Source organism: Lepisma saccharinum, chromosome 17 (assembly GCF_977018435.1).
Source record: "Lepisma saccharinum chromosome 17, izLepSacc3.1, whole genome shotgun sequence".
NCBI lineage: Eukaryota > Metazoa > Arthropoda > Insecta > Zygentoma > Lepismatidae > Lepisma > Lepisma saccharinum.
The window spans coordinates 44,191,131-44,214,986 of NC_139245.1; the positions used below are offsets into that span (position 1 = coordinate 44,191,131).

At 38.9% G+C, this 23,856-nt stretch overlaps 2 protein-coding genes across 3 annotated transcripts in view; both read left to right on the plus strand.

Annotated features, from left to right (window-relative positions):
* Nucleotides 1–5,339, plus strand: part of LOC146001709 (lipid scramblase CLPTM1L) — a 30,215-nt gene extending 24,876 nt beyond the window's left edge. Inside the window, exons 11-12 of the mRNA XM_083139374.1 lie at nt 608–723; nt 4,283–5,339. Coding sequence (XP_082995500.1) covers nt 608–723; nt 4,283–4,364 — 198 coding nt within the window. The 3' untranslated portion in view covers nt 4,365–5,339. The remainder of the gene's footprint in view (nt 1–607; nt 724–4,282) is intronic.
* A 6,486-nt stretch (nt 5,340–11,825) lies between these two features.
* The window catches only part of LOC146001291 (rifampicin phosphotransferase-like), an 81,496-nt gene continuing 69,465 nt past the window's right edge, over nt 11,826–23,856 (plus strand). Inside the window, exons 1-2 of one of the 2 annotated variants that reach the window (XM_083138596.1) lie at nt 11,826–11,927; nt 23,382–23,525. In XM_083138596.1, the coding sequence (XP_082994722.1) occupies nt 23,396–23,525 (130 nt within the window). In that variant the 5' untranslated portion in view covers nt 11,826–11,927; nt 23,382–23,395. Of the gene's footprint in view, nt 11,928–17,181; nt 17,245–23,381; nt 23,526–23,856 lie in introns of those variants that run through there. The other variant, XM_083138597.1, reaches the window with a different exon arrangement.

Here is a 23,856-nt window from a genome sequence, read left to right on the forward strand (position 1 = left end):
TGCTCTCCTGAACAATTTTTCTGACATTCAGATTAGTGAGAAATGACAAAGTAAGGATCTGGGCCTCACCAATGGCATAGTAGAAATGCTGTTGCTTTGTAATTGAGGGGTCCTGGGTTTGATACCTGGTGGAAACATTCTGGTTTGGATCCCACTTTAAGTTGTAGGTTTTATCTCTTATTACCCTATCTGGGAATAGAGTGGACTTATGAAACAAAGCAGGAAATTTACTGATTCAAAGTGACTTGCTGATTATTATTATTATTTGGAATTGAATCAGTTCTGATACACATGATTAATTAAACAAAAAAATCCATAAAAAATTCTGCTCGTGTATTATAAATACTGTGGCACAGGAACAGTTTTTCCAAGTTTGTGAGGAATGAAGTTGTGGAGTTTGAAACCAATTAAATTTATTTAAGATACATAGTTATGTATTACTAGAAATTTTGCTAATATGCCTGTATCGGCCAATATGCATAGAATAGGTACTAATCTGTCCCATCCCTAATAAAATATAAATTTGTATTTTTAAAAAGTGTTGATTCTTACATCTTTCTGTAGTACTAGTAAAATTGAATATGTTTGCTTTACTTTTATTTTTCAGGCTTTCAATACATTCATAGATGATCTCTTTGCATTTATTATCACAATGCCTACAGCTCATAGGGTGGCTTGCTTCCGAGATGATATTGTGTTCCTTATATACCTCTACCAGCGATGGTAAGTTCATTTTTATCACACCTTAACGTTTTGGTTCTAAGACAATCTCATCCTGTATTATGTAAATTTATCCTTGGCTAACAAAACTTTGTAGTTTCGTTCAAGAATGCATTCTGGTCTTATCTAATATGTAACTTTGCAGTGTGGAGAATACCAGTTGGCATTAGGAAAAGGAAAAGTTTGCAAGTTGTGTGTTTTTGCTCAGTGTTGTCAAATTCTTTACCCCTTGCCCATCCATATCATTCCAAATACTAATTTTTCATCCTTACTAATGATCACTTTCAATAATTTTGTTCACTCACACAAACTGAATAAAGAAAAATATCACTCAAACATGAACATTTTTAAAATTAGCAAATCTGGACAAAATGGCAGTGTATTACTTACTGTAATACAGGGTGATTCTCTCGCTAGAGGCCCCAAACTATTGCCTATAAATATTTATGTTATTGAGATAATGGCAAAAAAATTTATACATGCATACCGGCAATGGTGCAAAACAGCATTGGCCCCCTGTGATATAATGGATCCATCTAGTGACTTTCATTTGCCTTTGTTCCACGACCCTGCATCTTGGCAGTTGTGAGTCTAATGTTGCATGAGTAACAATATATACAGTCAAACAGCGTGTGTTCTTCGTTTGTAAAATACTGGTAAACAGATACATTTAAAGCATGCCAGATGGCATTTTGAACTGAATTTGGTAAAGGATGTGCACCATTGAAGCATTGCATCCAGAAATTGGTTTAAAAAGTTGGAGTCTGTGGAAGTCTTCTCGCACAACATGCAGAAGGCTGCAAAATGTCTGAAGAAACAGTATATGATGTAAAGGCGTGATTACTGGCATCATCATCCACTATGAAAACTTTTCCAAGAAAGTAATCTGTCATATTCTACATGTCAAAGAGCTGTAAAGAAAGCGAAACTACGCTATACGTCAAGATTCAACATTCAATTTAACATTGACACTTTGAGAAAAGTATTCTACATTTTCAGCATGTTTATCAGTAATAGTAACTTTCTCCTGGGTTATTTATCTTGTAGTTTTTGACTGTTACAAGTATATAAACACAATTTTTGTTGTAAAATTTTGGGAGAACACATACTCCCTTCATCAGACATTTAGTTTTTATTTAAAAGATTCTCTTGAGAGTACAGTGATAAATGTTTTAATACTTAAATGAACATAAATACATTTTCGTGGATTCATATCCCTTCAAAACATTGGCTGCAAGGTGAAGCATGTTAAGTTCAAAGAGAGAGGGAAATTTATTTCAGTCCATATTGCATGTGCATTATCTTGTCAACAGAATTTTTGCATAGTTGTGTTTCAATTATATTATATCTCCAATGACTTTCCCCATGTACAGAATCTTACTTTTAATGAACTGATCACCATTCATGTATATTATCTTCAGTGTTATGTGGTATCATTGTCACAAGGGGGGAATGAAATTATGAATGAGTAGTCAATATACAGGGTCTCCCAGAAATAGGTGGCATAACTTCAGGAGCATGTTCCTTACATGTAAACAATGAAAAAAGTTTACAGTATTGACATCTGCCAAACTATACATGAAGTGCATATCTGCTCGTTCCTGATTGGTGTACATGGTCTCAACAACGCCCACTCAGCATGTACCATACATCAAATACCTGAATGTGTTATGGAAACCACCTGTGGATGATAGTCAAATTCCAGTGAGCACGTGTTGTGACAGCCTATAACTCGGAAACCAAACATTTCCGAACCTATGTTCAGATAAACTTTTTTCATTGTTTACATGTATGGAACACGCTCCTGAAGTTATGCCACCTATTTCTGGGACACCCTGTATAGTTATTAAAGTATGACTTTTCTGTTTCTCTATTTCATTGTTTCCCCCTTTTTAAGTAATACCAAAGGATTGATAATTTCAGATTAAGGAATTTTTCATATCCTTGTTAATAATGTTAATATCATGTGGTTGAGATATATTTTTATGTTAAAAAAACATCTGATTTACCATACAACACAGTTATAATTCATATGTAGAGGAGATGTCAACGTTGTGTTTGCCCCTTTTTATAGTGCAGATAATTATAATTCATCCTCTTTGTTTTACTGTTTTCCTAAATGAGATAGGAAAGCAACATGACAAACACTAGGCCTGATGTCAGTGTGGAATATTAATATTCTGTGTTGCAAGCAAATCAGGTTTTGATAATTCCATATGATAAATTTACCAGCAAATAAATATATTGATTTAGTTATTCATTTGTGGCAATGGCTATTTTAATTTGCTGTGCAATACTTACACAATTTGATGGAACTATATGTATATCCATAATAGCATAATTATCAGTAATGGAAAGTGATGAGTTTTAATATTTACCGTTCAATGTTCTTCATTATCTTCTTATACTAAAAGGCAGTGGAAATTAATAGGTCACATCAATAAGAATATATAAATACAAGGTCTGTCAATAAAGTCATGAGAATGGTAACACTGCACACCATCTGCAGGCTCACCGATCAGGGGAAGGCTAGATAAACATCTCATTGACCAGGTTACTACTTGGTAGTAATGTCAATAGGTAATTGTTAGGTAGGCTTCTTGTGAAGCAGTTGTTTATCTTGTGCCATGGGAATGGAAAACATTTGAATAAGTGAAACAGGTCTATGGGGAATATGTTTTGTCGAGGTCACGAGTGTTCAAGTTCGAAGGGCCGTTAATCTGCTAAAAATGAACCCCACAGTGGAAGACCTTCAGCTTTGAAAACTGATAACAATGTGGAAAGAGTGTAAGGCTCTTCTGCTGTCCGACCATCGACTGACCATAAGAATGATAATTGATGAGTTGAATTTGAACCATACCACCATCCATCAGATTTTAACACAGGAATTGGGCATTGTCAACACTTGGATGCATCACCATGACAATGCCCCATGTCATACAGCGATCTCTGTGAATGAAATTTTCGCTTAAATGCACATTTTGTGGTTCCTCAGTCCCCTGATTCCCTGTGGCGTTTTGCTGTTCCCAAATTGAAGATCCACCTCAATGATGCCAGTTTGAGACAATGGTCAACATTGATAAAGCTTTAACCGATGATTCCAGTTACCAACTTCCGATGCTGCTATGAAGAGAGGGAGCAACATCTCCGTTGGTGTGTGCACTCCCAAGGAAACTATTTCGAAGGGTATAAAGTTGATTTGTAGTTTGAACATATAGGTATACAGAGATATGTTGAAACAGTCTCCGTACTTTATTGACATAGCTCGTATTTTAAATAAAATTCTGAATATCATTCTGAGTAAGTTGAAATATTTCAGTCAAACTTGAAAGAGTAAGCTATCTTGAAAACATAACCCACCATAGCTTGACCAGTTTGGAGAACAGTATTTCATATTCCATAAGAAAGTGATCTGATGTTGTTGAGAAAACTTCTGTGTAGTTTATATAACGTTTAAGGTGTGGGTTACGTTGTAGAGTATATATTAATGTGTTCACACCACACTTGTGTGGTCTTTTAATGAATTTTCGATACCATCATTTTATTTTTTTTTAAATTACAGGCTCTATCCAGTTGATAAAAGCCGTCTCGATGAACTGGCAGCTTCACAAGGTGAAATAGATGACAAGGTGAAGAATGATTGAAATAATATATATTTTCAAAAACATTCCAGTCTGAGCAAAAGAATGTTATTTGTTGCCAAGGAATCAAGGTTATTACAAATTACTGTTAAATTATTCAGAAGATTGTTGTATAAAGTCAATCAACGTGTTATGGTTTTATTAGTTAATCTGCCAGTTTATTGCATGAAAATTGTTTTCAATGCGAGTACACTATCTGATTTATGTTCAACTGAAATGTTGCAGATGAATGTTTTTTAGATCTAAATATAAAAAAAAGTATGTATTTAGGATTTGATAAACATTAGACGTATTTTTTGACTTATGTTGAAGAGAGTTGGCATTTTTTATTGCAATTTCTAGCACCAGCATGAAGCAAATTTGTTTATGAATTCCAAATACTTTGTATTATTTTAGTATTTTTTTAATCTTGAGGAACAAATCTTAGCTCACGGTAGTTCGTTAGCACCTAAGCTCTTTTGGTGTGGATGGGCATGTGGGTAGTACACAATAATATGATATATTTTCTAATAGTAAAGTTGATGGCCAAAGGCTTTGATGAAGATATTGTATGTATGTATGTATGTATGTATGTATGTATGTATGTGTGTGTGTGTGTGTGGTTTACAGTTTGCATTTGTTGATTGGATTGTTGGTAAGCTGGTTTACAAAAGACTTTTGAGATTGGAATGAAAGGTTGACAACTATTGTTAGTAGTAGCTAGTGGGTGAGTCGTTTGACTGTGTTTTGAGAGCATAAGCATTTAATTTTTTAATTAAAGTTGGATGTTCCTATTTATTACACTGTTGTTGAGATTGGTCACATGTATACCTGTTACTTGTCTTGTATTTGAAAGGCTTAAGCGAGTGGTAGTCTTTGTTGTTCTTTTGTGAGTTTAATTTGGAAGTTGTAAGTTATTTTACTGTAAACGTTATTGTTAACAAGAATGTGAAATTAATGTAAAGAGAAAAATATAATAATAAATGAGTTTGTCAGTCTTGTTTTAAATTTTATGCGAGTTGAATGAGCACCCCTATCTGTATTTGCATTAATTGTTCGGAGAAATTAGTGTTTTGTTGATCCCAGCTAACCATCGGGCATCTTCCAAAGAGCATGTGACGTCTACCGTGGCTTGTGATTGTTTACCCAACCATTGGATGTCCTATATAAAATAATGCTCTCATTTTCCTCCCCTTGCACCTAACTGTGAGGAATAAATTGGATGATCCCTGTCAAAGGTCCTAACTTAAAATAACTTTGGGGGCAAGGTTGGCATAAACAATGTTTTATAATAATAATAATCCGTTGCGCAACAGCCCATGAAGGGCCTAGGCATACCTACCGACTGCCGATCTCCCTCCCACGCTTTCCTTCGTCACCTCTAAGCGTGGAGATCTCAACCAGTATTGGAATAGTCGGGGGGTCAGCCCGACGTATCCCCAGCCGTTATAGTAGGTCTTCTCGACCGGATTACGCTCACTCACTCGGAGCTCCCCAATTTTCTCACGATGGTGGGTTGCCACCGGCCCTATACGTAGGCCGAATAAATTCCGACCAGAGCCGGATTCGAACCTACGCCGTCCCGCAGCGAACGATCTCAAGACGAGTGAACGCCTTAACCCGCTCGACTACGGAGGAGGACAAACAATGTTTTATACATGTAAATATACAGCGTTATTCAAAAAGAATGGTACAAAAGTAAGGTTAATTTATTTTTAAGTGAAAAGAGATACAAAAGCAATTCTGATGGGAAAGAAGAATGGAAGGTTGTAAATTTATAGCCTGTGGTTGTAGTTGATGTAAAATCCACTAGAGGCGCTACTTGTTGATAGCTAAAATGACAGTGAAGGTAGAGCAAGCATATTGCGTAATGGAGTTTGCACGAACAGGGGCAGTTGTTACAGTTCAGAGAGACTTTCGTGTGAAATTCCATAGACAGTGCATTACATGCTGGGTGCAGAAGTTTGAATCAACTGGATGTGCAGTAGAGCTGATTACCGAGGACTGGAACGCGTCTGGCAAGAAATGGATTATCGTTTTGACATCTGCCATATTACCCAGGGTGCTCGTACCCAACATTTGTAATTGCCCAGGTAAAATTACAACCTTCCTTTCTTCTTTCCCACCAGAATTGCTTTTGTATCACTTAAAAATCACACTTTTGTACCATTCTTTTTTAATAACGCTGTATATAATATCTGCTCCTGTGTGTGAATTGGTGGTGCCTTGTTCCCCTAAAGCTGGTGCCTATGATCCCTGCCCTTCCTTTTAATCAAGACCTGAATTGCAGTGATCCAATTACTAGGGCTGAGCTGATACCGATGTATCGGTTGAAATTTCTTTGCTGATACAATCCGATATGAAGGATTTTGATTGGCTAGAGCGGTGAAGAGAGAAAGCTCATTTGTCCTTGTCAAAGATCTGTTCACTTTGCTTATTTTCACTGGCTTTGGGAGGGCGAAGTTTAAACAACTAAGAACTACCCTGTGGATAAAAATCAGAGGCTGTATATACGTATTGTACAGTGGGATCCATGAGTATTACCTTGCAAATTGTCGATGACTATTTTCATTAATTTTTCTCTTATATCCTGTGTGTTTTTAAGCGATAGATTTTTATGTATGCTGGTGCAGTTGTTGTCAACAGCTTGTTTTGAGATTTATTTTAATTCTTGAGGCTCTTGTTGGGTCAAATATAGTGCATGAACATAGTGATGGACAATTTGCATGGTAATACTCATGGATCCCACCGTACACATATGCTAGTGTGTCAAGCAATAATGTCATCAGGAAAAGTGAGGGAAGGGACATGCACACCCTCTGTCCTTCCTCCATGGCATAATCACTGCTAGGAATAGGGTGATCAATGCAGCACCTGTAATTACATTCATGTGTACAGTGGGATCCACGAGTACTACCATGCAAATTGTCCATGACTATTTTCATTAATTTTTTTTTACATGCTATGTTTTTAAGGGATGGATTTTTATGTATGGTGGTTCAGAAGTGTCAACAACTTATTTTGAGTTTTCTCTTAATTCTTGAAGCTCTTATTGGGTCAAATAAGGTGCACAAACCTGGTGATGGACAATTTGCATGGGAATACTCATGGATCCCATTGTAAATAGGAGGAGATTAATTTTTCATGGATTCGAGAAAAATAACATGTCAATGCTTTTTTAAACACTGAACTCGTACAGCTTTTATTACCTTAACGATTTACTCTGAAAATTGTCCAGGACTGTTTTCATTAATCTTTACTCTGCCAATGGGTCACATGTGAGCCATAGAAAATATAGGCGTAGTTGGCCTGATTAAAAATTTCATGTGCTTTTAGCACCTTCATGCTTGTATGTGAGGTTGTAAACGCTGACAGATGAGATAAAACTTTGAAATGTCATGTGGAAGAAAACCCACCCACCCAGGACCCCCGACTCCAAAGTTATGTATGGAAGCTGGCGCGAATTTGACAAAAAATGTTATAACTTGTAGACTATTTGACCAAACTACTTCGGGTAACTTTTGTTTTGCAGCTAAAACATCAGGGCATGCAACCGTGCAGGAATCAAAACGCAAAAGCCAATAAGAGGGGTTGGGTGGGCCGCGGCCCCCAACTTTCAATGAAAAAAAAATTGGGAGTTTGCCCCTCTTTCCCCGCTATTTTGGGAAGGGGAGGCAAACTTTAGCCTTATTTTCAAAGAATGGTCCTTCTCAACCGAATGAAAGTCATTTCATGTTCCTGGGTGCATTACATTATCGAATATGTGAAAAAAAAACATTTTTATGATTTTTTCATTGAAAGTTGGAGGCCGCGGACCACCCAACCCCTCTTATTGGCTTTGGCGTTTTGATTCCTGCACGGTTGTATACTCTGATGTTCTAGCTGCAAAACAAAAATTACCCGAAGTAGATTGCTCAAATAGTCTCCTAGATATGTTTTTTTTTTTTTTAAAATAAGTGTAAAATTTGAAAATCGCACGCAAAGGCAGTGTCATCCTACATGTTTTTAAAGAATTGCTTTTTATTTAAGCTGATGCAGAGGTTGTCAGCAGCAGCAGCTTTGTCGTTTTGTTTCAATTTTTGAAGCTCTTATTGGGTAATACGAAGAGGAAAACATTGTGATGGACAATTTACTTGGTATTATTTGTGCATTCAACTGTACTGTGTAGAAAGGGTCTCCTAATTTGACGTCTGAACCAGGCGCGGCTCGTGCATTATTTACCCGGGGGTTCACTGAAGTGATGTGACATATATTCACTTTCCGCAAAATATACTTCCTTCGCCCAACAAAAGGATGGGGGAGGGTTTAAAAGCTTTGTCAAGAATTCTTTTTATCTGGGAGTATAAGGTTTTGTTGTAGGGGTGTGCGAATAAATTTAGGGCTGAAACTACAATAAATTGTGCCTTTATGAAAAAAGTTGAGTTTTGTTGGAATATCATGGACATCCTCAAGTAGGGGCAAGTAATATATTTTTTTCCCCACGAGGAGCAAAAAACACTCCTTCAGTCTAAAGTTACTGCAACGCTTTTATAATAATTACCAAAAATTACTGTGACTGAAATTAAATTGTATGCTTGTAATATATAATTTTTGGTTTACATTCAATTTCCATGGGGGGGCGGCCCCCTTTTCCCCTTCCGGACGTCCATGCTGACTAATCAGAACTGGTCCTACATTTGTTAAAGGGAAATGGCAACTAATGGCATGCGCATACTAGAAATCGAACCTGAGACCCTTTAATTTATACGCGACAGGTTTGTTCAAATTTGGGGCTGGTCGACCAGCACATGCTTTTTTTCAGTGGACAAGGAAGTTTGTTTACGTTAATTATGTGCATTTCTATCGGTCATTTCTTACCTGCGCGGACAGCAACGCCTACACTGCATCAAATGACATAACCTAGGTAAAGTCCATCCCTCGTTTCACTCGCAGCATCACTTAATACTTTCCAACAAGTATCCAAGCACTTCAAAAACTAAAAAATTTGAGACTTTGGCACCGAGCGACAGCGAGTCACGTCTTCGCGCCATTCTTTCTCTTTCGCGAACCCGAAGTGTTTCCACCTTTAAGGAAAAACCTCTGAATGCATGCACAAGGTATTTTGTTAATGTATCTCCTTTATTTTAATTCATCGCATCTACTTCCAGCTTCTATTTGTTTCCACTCATCCATCTCTGACACAATCTTGCATTTATTCCAAGAAGTTCGGTGCAAAAATGATACAAGAGAAGATTGAATATGTAATGTGTGCGCTTCAAACTTGAACCGCACGCAGCAACACTGGAAGGGAGGAAGCAGCGAGAAAGGAGCCTTGTCCCGCGCCTTCTGCGAGAGAACGAACTGCGCATGACCGTTGGGTTGAACATAGGTTCTGCAAATCTCATCTCCCATGTATTTTGTCCTATACCCTCCTCGCGCTTCTGCTCCCGCACGAAGCTTTCACATTGGCACGAGCTGTCCTGTGGAGGTTCAACTGAGGGTCTGTATCAGGGCGGCCGATTCGCGGTTTCTTCTTCTCAGCAAGAGAGTTCGCCGTGTTACGGGCACAAATACATGACTTATTGTGTAGAATTTTTAGCGAAATAATGTGAAAATTTAAAGACATTGTTCATTGTTCATTCTCGAGGTGATTATCGTATATTACTGGGGGTTCACTGATCCTGTGCGCTATAGGGCCAACCGCGCCTGGTCTGAACGCAAGGCTGCCGTGGTATTGGGCGATAAGGGAGATCATATCCAAACCTGCAGGAAGAACGCATCTTACTTCAATCTCCAATACGATGATAAAAACTTCTGGTGAGTTGATTTTAAAAAATGTCCGAGATAAAGAGAGGCTTGCCCAGAATTTTCGGAAGGGAGAGGGGGAATACTGAGTCAAATGGGGTTATTACCTCACCAAACCTCCCTTGGACACGTCACTGGAGATAAATGAGTAAGCATTTCATCATACTGGGAGACGAAACATTAGATGTGTTGGGAACGGAAGGATTTTCACTGTGCATTAATTGTTTCGTGATCCACCTGTATTCGAGAAGACTTCCTTTGTTTCGTGCCGATATATGACAAGACAGCGGAAGCTGTGACAGGCATTTTTGAACACTTGTGAGTGCTAAGGCCTGAATCTGAACAATTTGGTGGGTTTCGGCTTTTATAAGAGCTGAAAAACGGGAGGACAAGACACGTTAGTGGTGTTCAGGCTCGAATCAGAGAGAAATATTCGAGAGCTGTCTGCGTCCAGTTCGCAGCCCACAATTTGAATCTCGCGTTGTCGAGTGGATTGTCCATCCCGTGCATGTGTAACAGCTTCGTAAAAACACTCAAAAACACCATAGATGTTTTTATGTCTGATGAGATGAAATGGACAAACACACATACTGAGATGGTTCCGGCACACAATATTAATGCATGGAAACAGAGGAGTCGAGTGGTAAAAAATGTTCCGATTTCACGTTCTGATTAAAATGACAGCCTTACAGTGGCAACGATTTAAGAGATAGTTGTTCCCCATTTTTCATTTTTTTGCCTCAACATTATGACCTCTTAATGTTAAGCCTTGGCTACCAAGAGAAAGTAAACTTTCCTTGCAACGCCCTCCGCACCCCCTTCCCCCCGTTTTGGAACCCAATTGCCACGTCTGGTCTTAAACACACAATTGTGAGGTTCTTACTATACCCCTTAAAAAAATGGTGTTGAGCCCCCCCCCCCCTCCCCCCGAAAGGAATTCCTGGATACGTGCCTGTCGTGACGATATATCGCCGACTCGATATATAACGTCAAAATGTAACGATATATCGTCTAGTTGATATCGCCTGGACGATATTTTTTCCAATATCGCCCAACACTAGTGTAAAACGATCATGTAAGTTCAAATCTACTGTTTGGATCAAAGAAAATGGAAGTTATGAATTTTTAAACTTCACACAATAACATACGAAGCATGTTAAACGCCCCCTCCCTTTCTTCGTCAAACGTTTGTGTGGGCACAACGTACAAAACTTAACAACTTTTTACGAGCCAAACTCGTTGAAAGCCGTATCGATTTGTGTATATTACCTCATGTTTTATTGACTTGTTGATCGATTTTGTACTCGACATTAACGTAAGGATTGCGATAACATGCATGTCATGTGTAATTTCTAGAATTGAAACGGGTATAAATTGTGACAAGCTGTTTCTAACAATTGCTTATTCAATAAAGGAAAGAGGTATAGGTACGTTTCCATTAGTAAAAATAGAGTGCATTAGTCTCCACGAAATATTACAAATTAACAGAGACTTAAGACTTTTATTTCAGTTGATGTAATTGCAATGTATGTATTGAACGTGTTGTAAACCATTTACTGAAGTACTGCGTTTCTTGCCTAAGTGATAATATAGACAGAGTTCTGATAAGCTGATACGCGTATCATACAAAGGCAAGTGGGGCGAAGTTCAACGCAGTAGTGATGTGGAACAGGCCTTGCATTATATTTATCTGATTGGAATCTGAGGGACTTGCTCTCAGAATACGATCCTCTTTGGAAGGTAACGTGTCGGAACATATGTAGATAACGGTTCATGCCGAAACAGATGGAGTAACAGTTTTGTGTAAGTACTGTAGCCTACTTCTGGTTAAATGCGTACTATATTCTCAATGCATCTTATCTTCAACTGTAACACATACGTTTAGAAATGATCATGAATTCGGGAAGTCGTGAGTTCAAAACTAAGCCCAGCTGTCACGTTTTCCAGGATATTCCACTCACGTGAATGCTGGTATGATGGAATCGTGTAGTTCGAAGGGGTTGTCGCCCTAGCACCGAGGCAAAGGGTGAGAGACGGGGGAGAAAGTTGGAAATGAAATGCCTTAAATGCCCATGTAAGTATTTTTGCCCTATTAAATTGTCAGATGCATAGACACAACTACAGCTGGCAAAGAAAGAGATGTAATTTTCGTATTTAGGGGCTTTACGGGTAAATGTAGTCAAAAGGATGATAATTTACGTCTTTGTAAAAAAAAAAAAAAAAAAAAAATGGTGCTAAGGAAATTTGGGTTCGGGGGGTGTGGATAAATCCTTGCCTAAAAGCCGTTATTGTATGCGATTTATTTGTGATGGTGTCACAGGTAAACGTATTTTCCCTGATCGTGTGATGCGCAGGCTGCCACGTGGTATGTGCCGGGGTGTTTTGAAAATCGGAAACGGTCAAAATCAGGAAATACGTATTTGTGCTCTGATAAAGTGATTTTGAAGGTGGTGTTAGTAATATAGCTGCATTATGAGACAAAAAATACACTGCACAGTAACGAATTGTAATTTGCGTGATAAAACAGAGAAATGAATAAATACTGCAACTTGCTCGTTTCGAGCTCATTTTTTATTATTACTATTTTCAGAACAATTTTATTTTAGTGTCAAGAGTTGTGTTGTAGAGGAACGGCGTACCATAGAGATGTTGATATGGGTTCTTTACCGGCTTGGAAGTTGTTTACGCGAAAATATTAGTGGGGCTGATCTAGGAGACCAGCAATTGCCTGGAACAAAAGGGAGAGGTGCGGACGAATTCATTCGCAAAAGGGTACCAAACTCTTCTTTAGCGCCGGGGCTCATTAATTTCTAGCTACAGCTCTGAATGAAGGTAACTGGGCCTGGGACTTATTCTATTTTTTTTATTTCTTTTCATCTCCCTCGTCGCGGTTACGTTAAAACTGTAATTACCCGTAACCGACGTTAAATAAATCATGGAAGAAATGTTAAAACTATGTCCTCTGATCAGTGAAGGGTTGAACGGTCTTCTTCGGTAGTATTTGTTTAAGTTCATTGTCTTGTAATTAAGGAATTCCGAGTTCGATTCCCGATGGGAGAACAGTGGATTATTTCCCATTTTGGTATCCGTATGTGTGTGTAAGTGTGTTTGAACTGGATTTCCATGTGAAACTCTTTTAAACGTTTACAGGACAGCAATGCAATCATCACAAAGCTTTAGCTAACTTCAAAACTGAAGACAACTATGGCCAGGAGTTTATGTAGAATTTTCCATCTAGAAGGGGTGTAAGTTCGTATTTAGGAGGTTAGGGAAAGTAAATTTGGAGCCAAAATAACCATAAATTGGGTATTTGTGGGAAAATGAGTCTTTTTAGCAGGCTGTTGGAGGTTTTGTGGATAGAACACTAATTTCGTAAGTGTATTACTCTTGTCACTGGTAAATAGCAATGGATTGAATTCGACTTGGGAGATATATATACTCAGTCCAGACCTTTACGTGAACTTCGAATATACCAGGTATTTCAAAACTTGAAGAGTACTTGATCAATTGCCGACTTAATTTATCTTACTGTAGGTAAGTGTCAAACCCATTTCGTGAGGATAAGCAGTTTTATGACGTGAATAACTTATGATTGCCTATTCAGTGTTTCTGACAGCAAATGGTGTGCAAATGCTAGTAAATCGAATTCTCGTTTGTTGCATGATTTCTATAAATTAAGTAAGAAGTGAGCTGATAATCGTGAATTTGTGCTTTTGGATTGTATAAATACAGGATTAAAGCGTAGCCAGAATCTTTGGAGTCGTGTTGACTGTTGGCACTTACTTATGCTGAGTGCCCCTTTACAGTCTCAGCTTTTAACTCAGATTTGGAGATTTCATCCTTGGATGCAGTGTGGTTATAGCTGGTAAAGAGTCTAAGACTGTATTAATTTTAGAAATTGAGTGAGTAAGTTTTCAATAGACATATTCTATTTTCTTGTTAAGTTTCTGCTCTCAGTTTTGTTTTAGTTAATCGGTTTATCCATCCCTGTGTTGTGTGAGGAGCACAAATAGCCTTTGTACTGACGTGCTCAACAATCAACTGAACCTGGATCACATTAACGTGTGTGGGGATCAAACCGTGAACACATTGGTTACCTAATCTTTCATTTATCACATTTACTCTGGACCAAATGTCGTCACAATGGTTGCATGTTGCGAGTCATACCTTGGAGACGTTTTCAAGGTCCTTCAGTCATTATGCCGAGAGTATACGTCATGGTGATAAATGATGATGGCGGAAGAATTGAAGGATACCGTGGTTCTGTTGTAGGCAGCTGACAGACTGGCGTCAGCTACACTACAACACGTGGGCGACTGGATAAACAGTGCCTTAGCTCTACCACTAAAGTGAGGGAATGGATATTGACTGTTTGGGTGCGAGGTAGGACGAAAGTAACACGGTTCAATGAGGTCGTAACATGACCACTGACATGCCAACTCCCCCACCCTACCCTCATTGTGTAAATATGGGTTATTCACGACAACATGTATCGATTGGTAACTGAAACATATTAGTGACCTTATGTGCACAACAAACACGTCCAAACTTACGTCAATATTCCTGTTTTTATTTTCCTCTGCTTTCTGTGGAGCTCTGGTGCAGAACTTTCGAATTAACCATTTATCTTTGTAGTCTGGCAACAGAATGTAAAATTTTGGGTGAAAGGAACAATACTCAAAGTTTGAATGCTCCGTTTTCATCTACAGGTTGCACGAGTGTAAATTCCAGCAGGTGCCAATTTGTCGTCCTTGGGAAAATTTCAGTGTGACATCATCAATATGGCTGCCGCGTGAAACTCTCGTTTTAACTATTAAGCATGCAACTTCGCATAGAGTTATGACAAAGACATATTGTGGTTTCATTTTAAAGAACATGAAAATAGACTTGAATTTTTCTTATGAAAATGAATAGGTTTGTCACTATTCGCCTTTAACATTCCTATATTATAGGGTATTATGCACATTCATAATCCCATCGATGTCATCTTTCTCACTGGTTATTTCATCACTTCAATCACTGATGGATTCATCACAGTCCACAATCACTCGTAGACGCTGACGAATGCGTTGGACTGAGGGAATCATGGGGGGGAAATATGGCGCCACGAGTGCAGACGACTCGTCGATTTAGTTTTTGTTTAAAAAGTATCTTCTGGTCTACCTATTCTGCCTTGGTCTAGTTGAAGGAATCTTTCTTTTTATAATCCATATTCCTCTTGCAATGAGGATATAGGGATTGACACTCCATATACCTAGGGGAAGCGCACGCTATCTCTGTCTATGGGGTGGGTGGTCAGTTCGTATTGAATATTTTTGTCAACATAGTGTTAAAAGAAAGTTATAGTATATAATACATAAAATTCATACATACTTGATACTTGAAGGGGTCAATAGGTGTTCTCCCGCTAACTCTCTTTCTAAGGAAGTGTTTGCCACTGGTTGTTGATGAATGTCATGAACCCTCTATGACCTGCATCCCCCCCCCCCCCCCGCCCAAAGAACACCAAATGCTGGAATAGATGGCAAAATATCGGACAAATTACTGAAAAAGAAGACACGACTCCCGTTACCGCTGTATCCCCCACGCCCCATCGAAAATACTGGGGACGCCAATACCTTAATACGTTCATTTTTTTTTTCACGAAACGCCAATACATGTTCATTACGGCACTGAATTTACCCTAGTTCCCCATAGAAAATACCTTACAGCCCTCAAATGAAAAATCCTGGATAAATTCCTTTTGGGAAACCTTTAGAAATCAAATCACAAGTTGAACTTTGAACTTTGAACTTTCAGCGATTGCTAAAATAAACTTGCTTTCCAATTTTACTTTCAACCCACCAAGGAACAGTAAAACTTGTTTTCACTCGCCTGAATATTACTGTACTTAAGTAACTAATCAAATAATTAAGAATGAGGTTGCTTTTTCTGAAGGTTCTTACTCGAAGAACCAAATTTTGTGAAAATAATTTTCAATATATTAAGGAGATGGGCCATCGCCCCCTCTGCCTTCCCTGTTGATCTACTTGTGATACAAGAAGGTAGCTGACACATAACTTATACCCTAAGTGGAGCCAAGATCTGTTGATTTGTTGTTGATTTAGTTTATTTACGTGCGTTTCTGTCACTTTTGGCTAATCGCGACGATGGGGATGAGTGATATGATGGGATGGATGAAGCGACAATCACAAACACACGTGAACGGCACATGAAAAGGAACACATGGATGATTATCCTGGCTGCGGGTCCTGGCGCCAGAGCCTTGTCAGCCTGTACAACGTGAAAGACAGGTTGGCATTTGAGTGTTTTCAGCTTCGGCATAGGGAGTTGGGTTGAACAGGGCCGGTGACCGTTTCAAGTTACAAAAAAGAACAGAAAACTTGATACTTTTATTATTAACAACAAAAATAAAGTTCAATTAGCTATTCGAACAGAATAACAAAGTAAAAAAATGCGTTAAATCGAAAAAATGAGTGTAAAATACAGGAAGCAGTTTATGTTTTCATTTTCTGCCATTTAACCAAAGAATAGTTTTATATGAGAGGTCATACAACATAAACACTATGGCTAAATTTTTAAGCTTTTTCTTCAACGAGGTGTGTAAATGCTAATAACAAAATATAATAACTGTGCATTTCGGTACAGTAACTATGTGAAGTGTAAAAAAAATACGAAAAAGAGTTGGATATTCACTCACAATATAATTTGTTTTATAAGTTTATAATAGTTATAATTTTATAATATTTATCACAAACATAATAATGATAATAATAATAATTGTTATTATTTCTACTATTCAAGCAATTGCCTGACTGCCCCAACAAAACTTTTTGGCGACGTCCATGGCGTTTAGAGAACCCTTTACAACCCTTGCCCCTCTGGGAACTGGACTTGCCCCCTTCTTTGATTTACAATAAGATAACAATGACTAAATATTTAAGGAGCACATTCGATAAGCTTGATCATGTGTAGACAATTGAACCAGTTGCGACCAGTTGGGAACAAGCGCATTGAAGTATTTAATCTTATCCGCATATATTCAAGCAGGCTGGATGATAAGGCAGTGCATGAGTTGGCATTAGACTCTCTCTCTCATAAGACTCATTTGAGAGGGCAGGTAAGTTTTTCACGGTAAAACTTGTTTCCAATATGTCACGGATATAATGTACTGTAAGAGAAATTTGTTATTACGTATACACATGAACTAACCGGAAATGGGCTGCTACCTGGTTTTGTTTGTTTGTGTTTATTTTCAAGTCCACTTCACGCACAGAGAGGCTAATCGGGACTGGACCTACAGTTTAAAGCAGGGTTGTTAAAGGTTCAGGAATTTTAAATAAATTCATTACAGGGCCAGTTGAGAAAATCACCAAGCGTAAATGGGTTCTGGACCGTAAAGATCCTTTTTATCTGTAAAGTGTTTCAATTCGGTCCAGGAACCTTTTTTCCAGATGAATTTAAATGCGGTCCAGCAGTTTAAATAGGGTCCGAGTTCCGTATTGAAATGAAACAATACACAACTTGGACTTGGTCCGAATTTAAATTTTGTGAGAATAAAAGGTTCCACTTCTGTAACGGGACCAAATAGAACTCATTAGAATTTATGGGTTGCTGGACCATTAACAACCCTGGTTTAAAGTGGGATCTGAACCACTAGAGTCCGGCCAAACACTCCTGGAGCGGGAAGCAACTTCGCAAACTCTACATAGCGAAGCAGTTCCTACATTCTTATTCGCTACCGCTGAAGTGACGTCACACCAAGGATGACGTGGCTTTGCGTATTGTCTTCGGCTCGCACGTCTGAGTGCAAGGCTAGCCTACGCTACGAAGTTCTATGGAATGTTTTTTTTAAATATTTTTATTTGACAAAACCGACAAATGATGCATGAAATTAATTATATGGAAGCCCTTTCATTAGCGTCACATACAGAGATAAATGCATTCAGCCGAACAACACACGTTAGTCGTTGCATCGCACGTGTAAAGGCATTCCTCTCCTGTATGAAAGAAAATTATGTTGGCATCGTATTACATGAAATTCATAGGCACACACCATAAACTGTAAGTTTACCGTCCCGAGAATTCAGCCATCTAACCTAGCTATAATTTACATTTGGCGTTCCCAGGATATTTGAAAGGGAGGGGTTACGTATACTTCTCGTAGCAGTCAGCTCTCGTTTTGCCATGCATTCCTGCATCTAACGTTATTTTTTTTAGGAATACTTGGCCAAAGTTGGGTTATGACCCCCCACCAACCGTCCCCTCCCCCTTGGGTACGCCCGTACTTGTTTCGCTCATTGTATTTTGTATTGGTCTTTCCATTGACCGAGATAAAATTACAGCCTATCAAATCGAACTCTTGATATCTTCTCTTCAAAAGCTAGCAATAATAAACGCGATAATAGAACCTTTTAGATTCGGCGATAAAGAAAAACACAGTTCACAGACTGTGATTATGATGTAAGAGGTACTTACGTGCCGAACGTGATAAGGGAATTATAACGTAGGGAGTGTTAAAGATTACACGATATCCAGGAATGTGTTCATGTGTCGTTCATAGAGGGCAAAGTGATTATTTCTCATCGATCAACCGAACTCATGCGGAAGATTCCTGCGCAGTGATTTTCGAAGTGTTGCGGAGGAAATATCAGGCTCTTAATATTCTTCCTGATACTTCATCCGGCGCCCAACCAGCGTCGTATAAAGTGAGGTACCTGGAGGACACTCTGGGGGGTAAAGGCGGCCAAGGGCGTGGTGCTGATCACATCACCCTCATCTTTGGCCGTGAGCAAGAAAGTGTGGGCCCTAACTCTATATCCCCTACACGCCTTTACACGTCGCTGCTTCTAAAGAAATTATTGGAATTTTACCACCCTCGCCTCATGTAAAATTTTCGAACATCGCACTGAGTTTTTAAGAAAGGTACATTGCAATATGTCGTGAAGGTGAAGGTTGGGGGTTGGGGGGGGGGGGTGGAGGTAGGTCGCTACACGTTCACAATCTCGGTCATTTGTAGAGGTGATCTGATCAGCACCATGCTCTTGCCACCAGTATAATTCTCTATGGGCTTGTGCTGTGTCCTGTCCACTGGCGTACGCAGGTTTTTTTCTGGAGAGCTGGAGTTGTAAAGGTGAATGCTACATATCTGCCTTCTAGGTGGGCGGCATACACAATAAAATATTCCATATATTTAGAGCTTTCCACTATCAAGAATCAGTTATTTTAAGAAGGTTCTTCACTGGTTTTATTTGAAAATGTTGATTTCGGAGGTGGTTGTACCCATCAGCTCCCCTTTGCGTACGCCAGTGGTCCTGCCTAGGTGTGTGTTTGTGATTGACCTTTCATTAATTTCACCTTATCGCCATTAATATTCATTTCGCGATTAGCCAAAAGTGGGAGAAAGACTTAGTAAAATAAAGCAAATTAATCAAAACATGAATTTGTGGAGATATAGAGTTTCTGAAATAAAGATTTTTAAATGTGGTTACTCGTGGATAATATCAACGTGTCTATAACTTGAGTTATAACGTTTAGGTCAAGTTATGTCAGATGTTAGCCATAATTCATATTTCTTTTTTTTTCACGTTGGGCCCTTTTTCAAAACAATCTTTTTTCCCAGTGAATGCTCCTTTGCAGGTGGAAGGTCGGGGTAGTAGCAACTTCCCCACAAACCCAGGCCTGCTTTAATCAAGGGATCTCGGGTTCGGTTCGCGGTGAAAGCATCGGATCCTGCTTTAAAGTATGGGTCTAGTACCAATTAGCCTATCTGAGCATGTGAACTTGAAAAACACGAAACGTATGTAGTTAATCTCGGTATAAAGTAATGAAACATAATTGAATAATATATTGTATTAAGTTACGCCCGTATTTATAATACGCCAGTCTTTCTCTACACAATTTCCTGCTCCCGTAAGCTTAATCTCAGAATAACTGCATTATATTGCCGTTATGTATTCTTGAATAGACACCATGCTTCTAGGAAGAACAAGCAACCAGTTGAAAATTGATCGCTTTTCTGGTTGATATTGCGTGAGGCACCATAATAGTCTATTTGCAACTTCTTTGATATCGAAGAATCTGGGTGTTGAAATATGAATGCATACGTTACATAGCGTGAGAGGAAATGAAAAATAAATGCATTGGCTGCAATCCTTTGACTGCAATCTGAAAGTGACCTCGTTATAAATCGAAACGGTCTTCCTTTTACCTGCGACTGTTATGTACGAACGTCCATTCAATCTTGTTACGAACCAGGGGTCCCGGGTTCGAATCCGGGCCTGGGCATGGATTTATTTGAGTATCCATTTATCAATTTTATCATATCATCACGCATCCCCATCGTCGCAAATTAGCTAAAAGTGGCACAAAAAGCCAAGTAAAATGAAGCAAATCAATCAATCAATCTTGTTACGAGCCCAATGACACTTTATTCAGTGGCGTTATTACACATTTCATTTGAGTGGGCTCAGGTAGTGCGGTGTTTATGACTAAAATGCTCCCTCTCTTCTCTCTCTCTCTCTCTCTCTCTCTCTCTCTTTCTTTCAATCTTCTTCTCCCTTCCTTTTCTTCCTGCCTCTGTATCTCTCTCTCTCTCTCTCTTCCTCTCGTCTCTATCTTTTTCTTTCGATACTCATTTCTCCTTTCCCATTTTTCATTCTTTGTATCAATATTTCTTTATTTCGTTTAATTTTCCATGGCAAAGTTAATGCTTCTCTACCACGTAACCATGGTTACAATCTACAATTTCATCATTCGAATGAGTGAACATAGCGCCGGCCTCCTTGACGGAGTGGTTAGAAGAACGCCCTGCGACACCAGAGGTCCCGGTTTGAATCTCGGCATGGGCATGGGTGTTCTCAATGTATCAATTTCATCATATCATCCCTCATTCTCATCTTCGCGATTAGCCCAAAGTGGCAGAAAAACGAAGTAATATAAACCAAATCAATCAATCATTAACAGTGGCGGCGATTAGGGGGGCCGTTGCCCCACACTTTTCGCAACTTTTGCACCGTACTATGCTAAACCTTATCTACAAAGGGAAATAAACAGTATTTGCCCCCCCCCCCCCGTTTTGGCAACTTGCCCTCCCGGTTTTGGAACCCAATCGCCGCCACTGAGCATAAAATACTCGCTTTCCTGCAAGGCGTTATGTGTGTTGCATAACTCTACGGCTATGGTAGAAGTTTGCCATTGAAACGTTGCATTAAAATCCACTTACTCCCGTACAGGTAGGCAACACACACAACACCTTACCGGGAAGCGAGCATTTTAATATCCAGATGTCCCATTTTTATTGCCGGCGAGTGAACATAGCAGAATTTTTTGCCCTCTCTTTCTCAACATTTTATTTATTCCTATTTATATCTTTCTTTTTACTCTTTCCTTATTTACTCATATCTCTTTAATTCTTTCTGTCTTACTTTCTCCACTTATCTCTTTCTTTCTTTATTTTCCTATTTATAAATCTCTCTTTTCATTTCTTCCTCCTCTTCTCTGTCTCTTTCTTTATCCCCTATTTCTCAATCACTATTTTCCTTTATTTCTTCCTCTGCTTTTCTATCTCTCACTCTTTTTATACCTCTATTTCACAATCTCTATTTCTTTCTGTTTCAATTCCTCTAACTTCTCTGCCTTTCTTTGTCCTCTGTTTATTTATTTATATCTCCTTCCTTTCAATCTCTCTTTATTCCTGTGTGTGATTCTTGCTCAACTACAAAATGCTCCTAAAAATCTCTCACGTACCCTGTTTAGAGGAGGGACATAAGACTATTTACCGGTACGAAATCCCTGATCTTGTGTTCGAATCCTAGGTAAAGCTTCAATAAGTTATTCATCCTTATGATTGAAATTAATCCAGGAAGTTTACAAAACAACGTAAAAAAGAACTTTAAGTTTCTTGGTCCATTTTCTGCACAAATATACTCTGTCCCCACTATCTCTGGAGCAAGGCCGCGTATAGCGACAGAGAAGGGGAGAGAAATCGAATGGACAGAGCGAAGCTGCAGAGGATGGTAAGTGCTGTCGCTTTCCCCCCGCCACACAATCCCATTCCTTCTCACGTGTTCACGGATCGTCTCGCCTCACTATTTGCGCAGAGACGTATTTTCGTTAGCTTGCTCCTGATATAGCCGGGACAGATTAAAGGTTAGTCGGGACTGGACCTAGAGTTTAATGTGAGATCCGAACTATTAAGTGCCTTCACCGGATTTCGAATCCGAGACTTCTTAAGTACAAGGCGACGACGTTATCACTACGCCACAGAGATGCTGCAAAACAACGTAAGATAACCAACCAATACAAATGCATACTACTTAATAAAGTTCAATTCTTCTCCTAATTTTCTCAAAGATATCCAACCAATGACGAAATACTCTTTGTTGGAAAGAAATGAGCTGTACACTGAAGAAAGTTAACTGGATTGATTGATTTGGTGTTTTAAGTCCACTTTATGCACAGTAAGGCTAATCGGGACTGAACCTACAGTTTAAAGTGGAATCACTATGTGCCTCCACCGGGAATCGAAGACGGGACTCCTTGATTACGAGGCTACGACGCTACCACTGCGCCATCTGGAGAAACCTCCATCTAAGTCCGTCAATTTCCACTGCCATCCAACAACACCATTTTTATAGTATTAGTCTAATTGCTATTACATTTTATCCTAATTAATATATTTTTAATTATTCAGGTTCTTAAAGTATATTTATCGTTCACGCAAGTGTAATTTACAATCATTATCTATTTTTTTGTACGACATAATAATCAAATTTAAACAAAAACGGTTCGGTCGCATTTTTTGTAAATTAACTGTTAGACGGTTAAATTTTAACGGTACAGTGTTGAACATTTTACGATCGCTTGTAACAGTGCTCGGTTTAACAAAATTTATCACTAAAATTCTAACCTGCATTCGTACTTGACGCATTGGACACACTTAACAAATGCGGCGGCGTGTCACAAGTTTGTCTATGCATCCTTGAAATTTTTGCATAAGACTTGTGTCGCATATACAATATACACAATTAAGAAAAGGATGATAGGATGTAGGGGTAACCTTGTCCGAAGTCACTGAAATATCAATCTTCTACGTAGTGCAACATTGGCTGTATTTTGCAGGCTAACAAGCCTCTGGCGCCTTGACCACAGCCAGTATAATATTCCAATTAAATGTCCTGTATGCAACATCCTTGATATGCACTCCGAGATTTTTGTGATGAAATTATTTCATTGCTGTCAATGTCTGTTTTGCAGGAAGGAGACACAATATGGAGTTGCTAGTGTTTTCAGTGGAGTACGTCGCTCTCTTTACCCTTCCGTGGATCTTGTTAATTCTACTTTCCCACGAGAAGGATCCAAACGCTGTGAGGAAACCAAGAGAACACTATCGAGAGCCTGGTAAGTGAAAGTATAATAATATTGCCCTATGCTCTATAGGCTAATATAGATACAGGCGTGCGTAAGGAAGATGTAGAAAATGCAGTAACGAACCCGTTAAGGGCTCTCTTAAGAAGATACGAGGTGTGGCTAGAAAAAAACCGGATTGATGTTGTTGTCGACAAACAGCAAGCGCGTCAAGGCAAGCGGTGCATGAGTATATAACGTGATATCCTGCCTATCGACTGTGTAATTTCCCAGGGTGCGCGGCGATCAGTTCCGCTGTAGCTTGTGGACGAAGTGAACCGTACATCTGTGCTCCGTCGGAAAAATGTTAAGTGTGAAAGTGGAA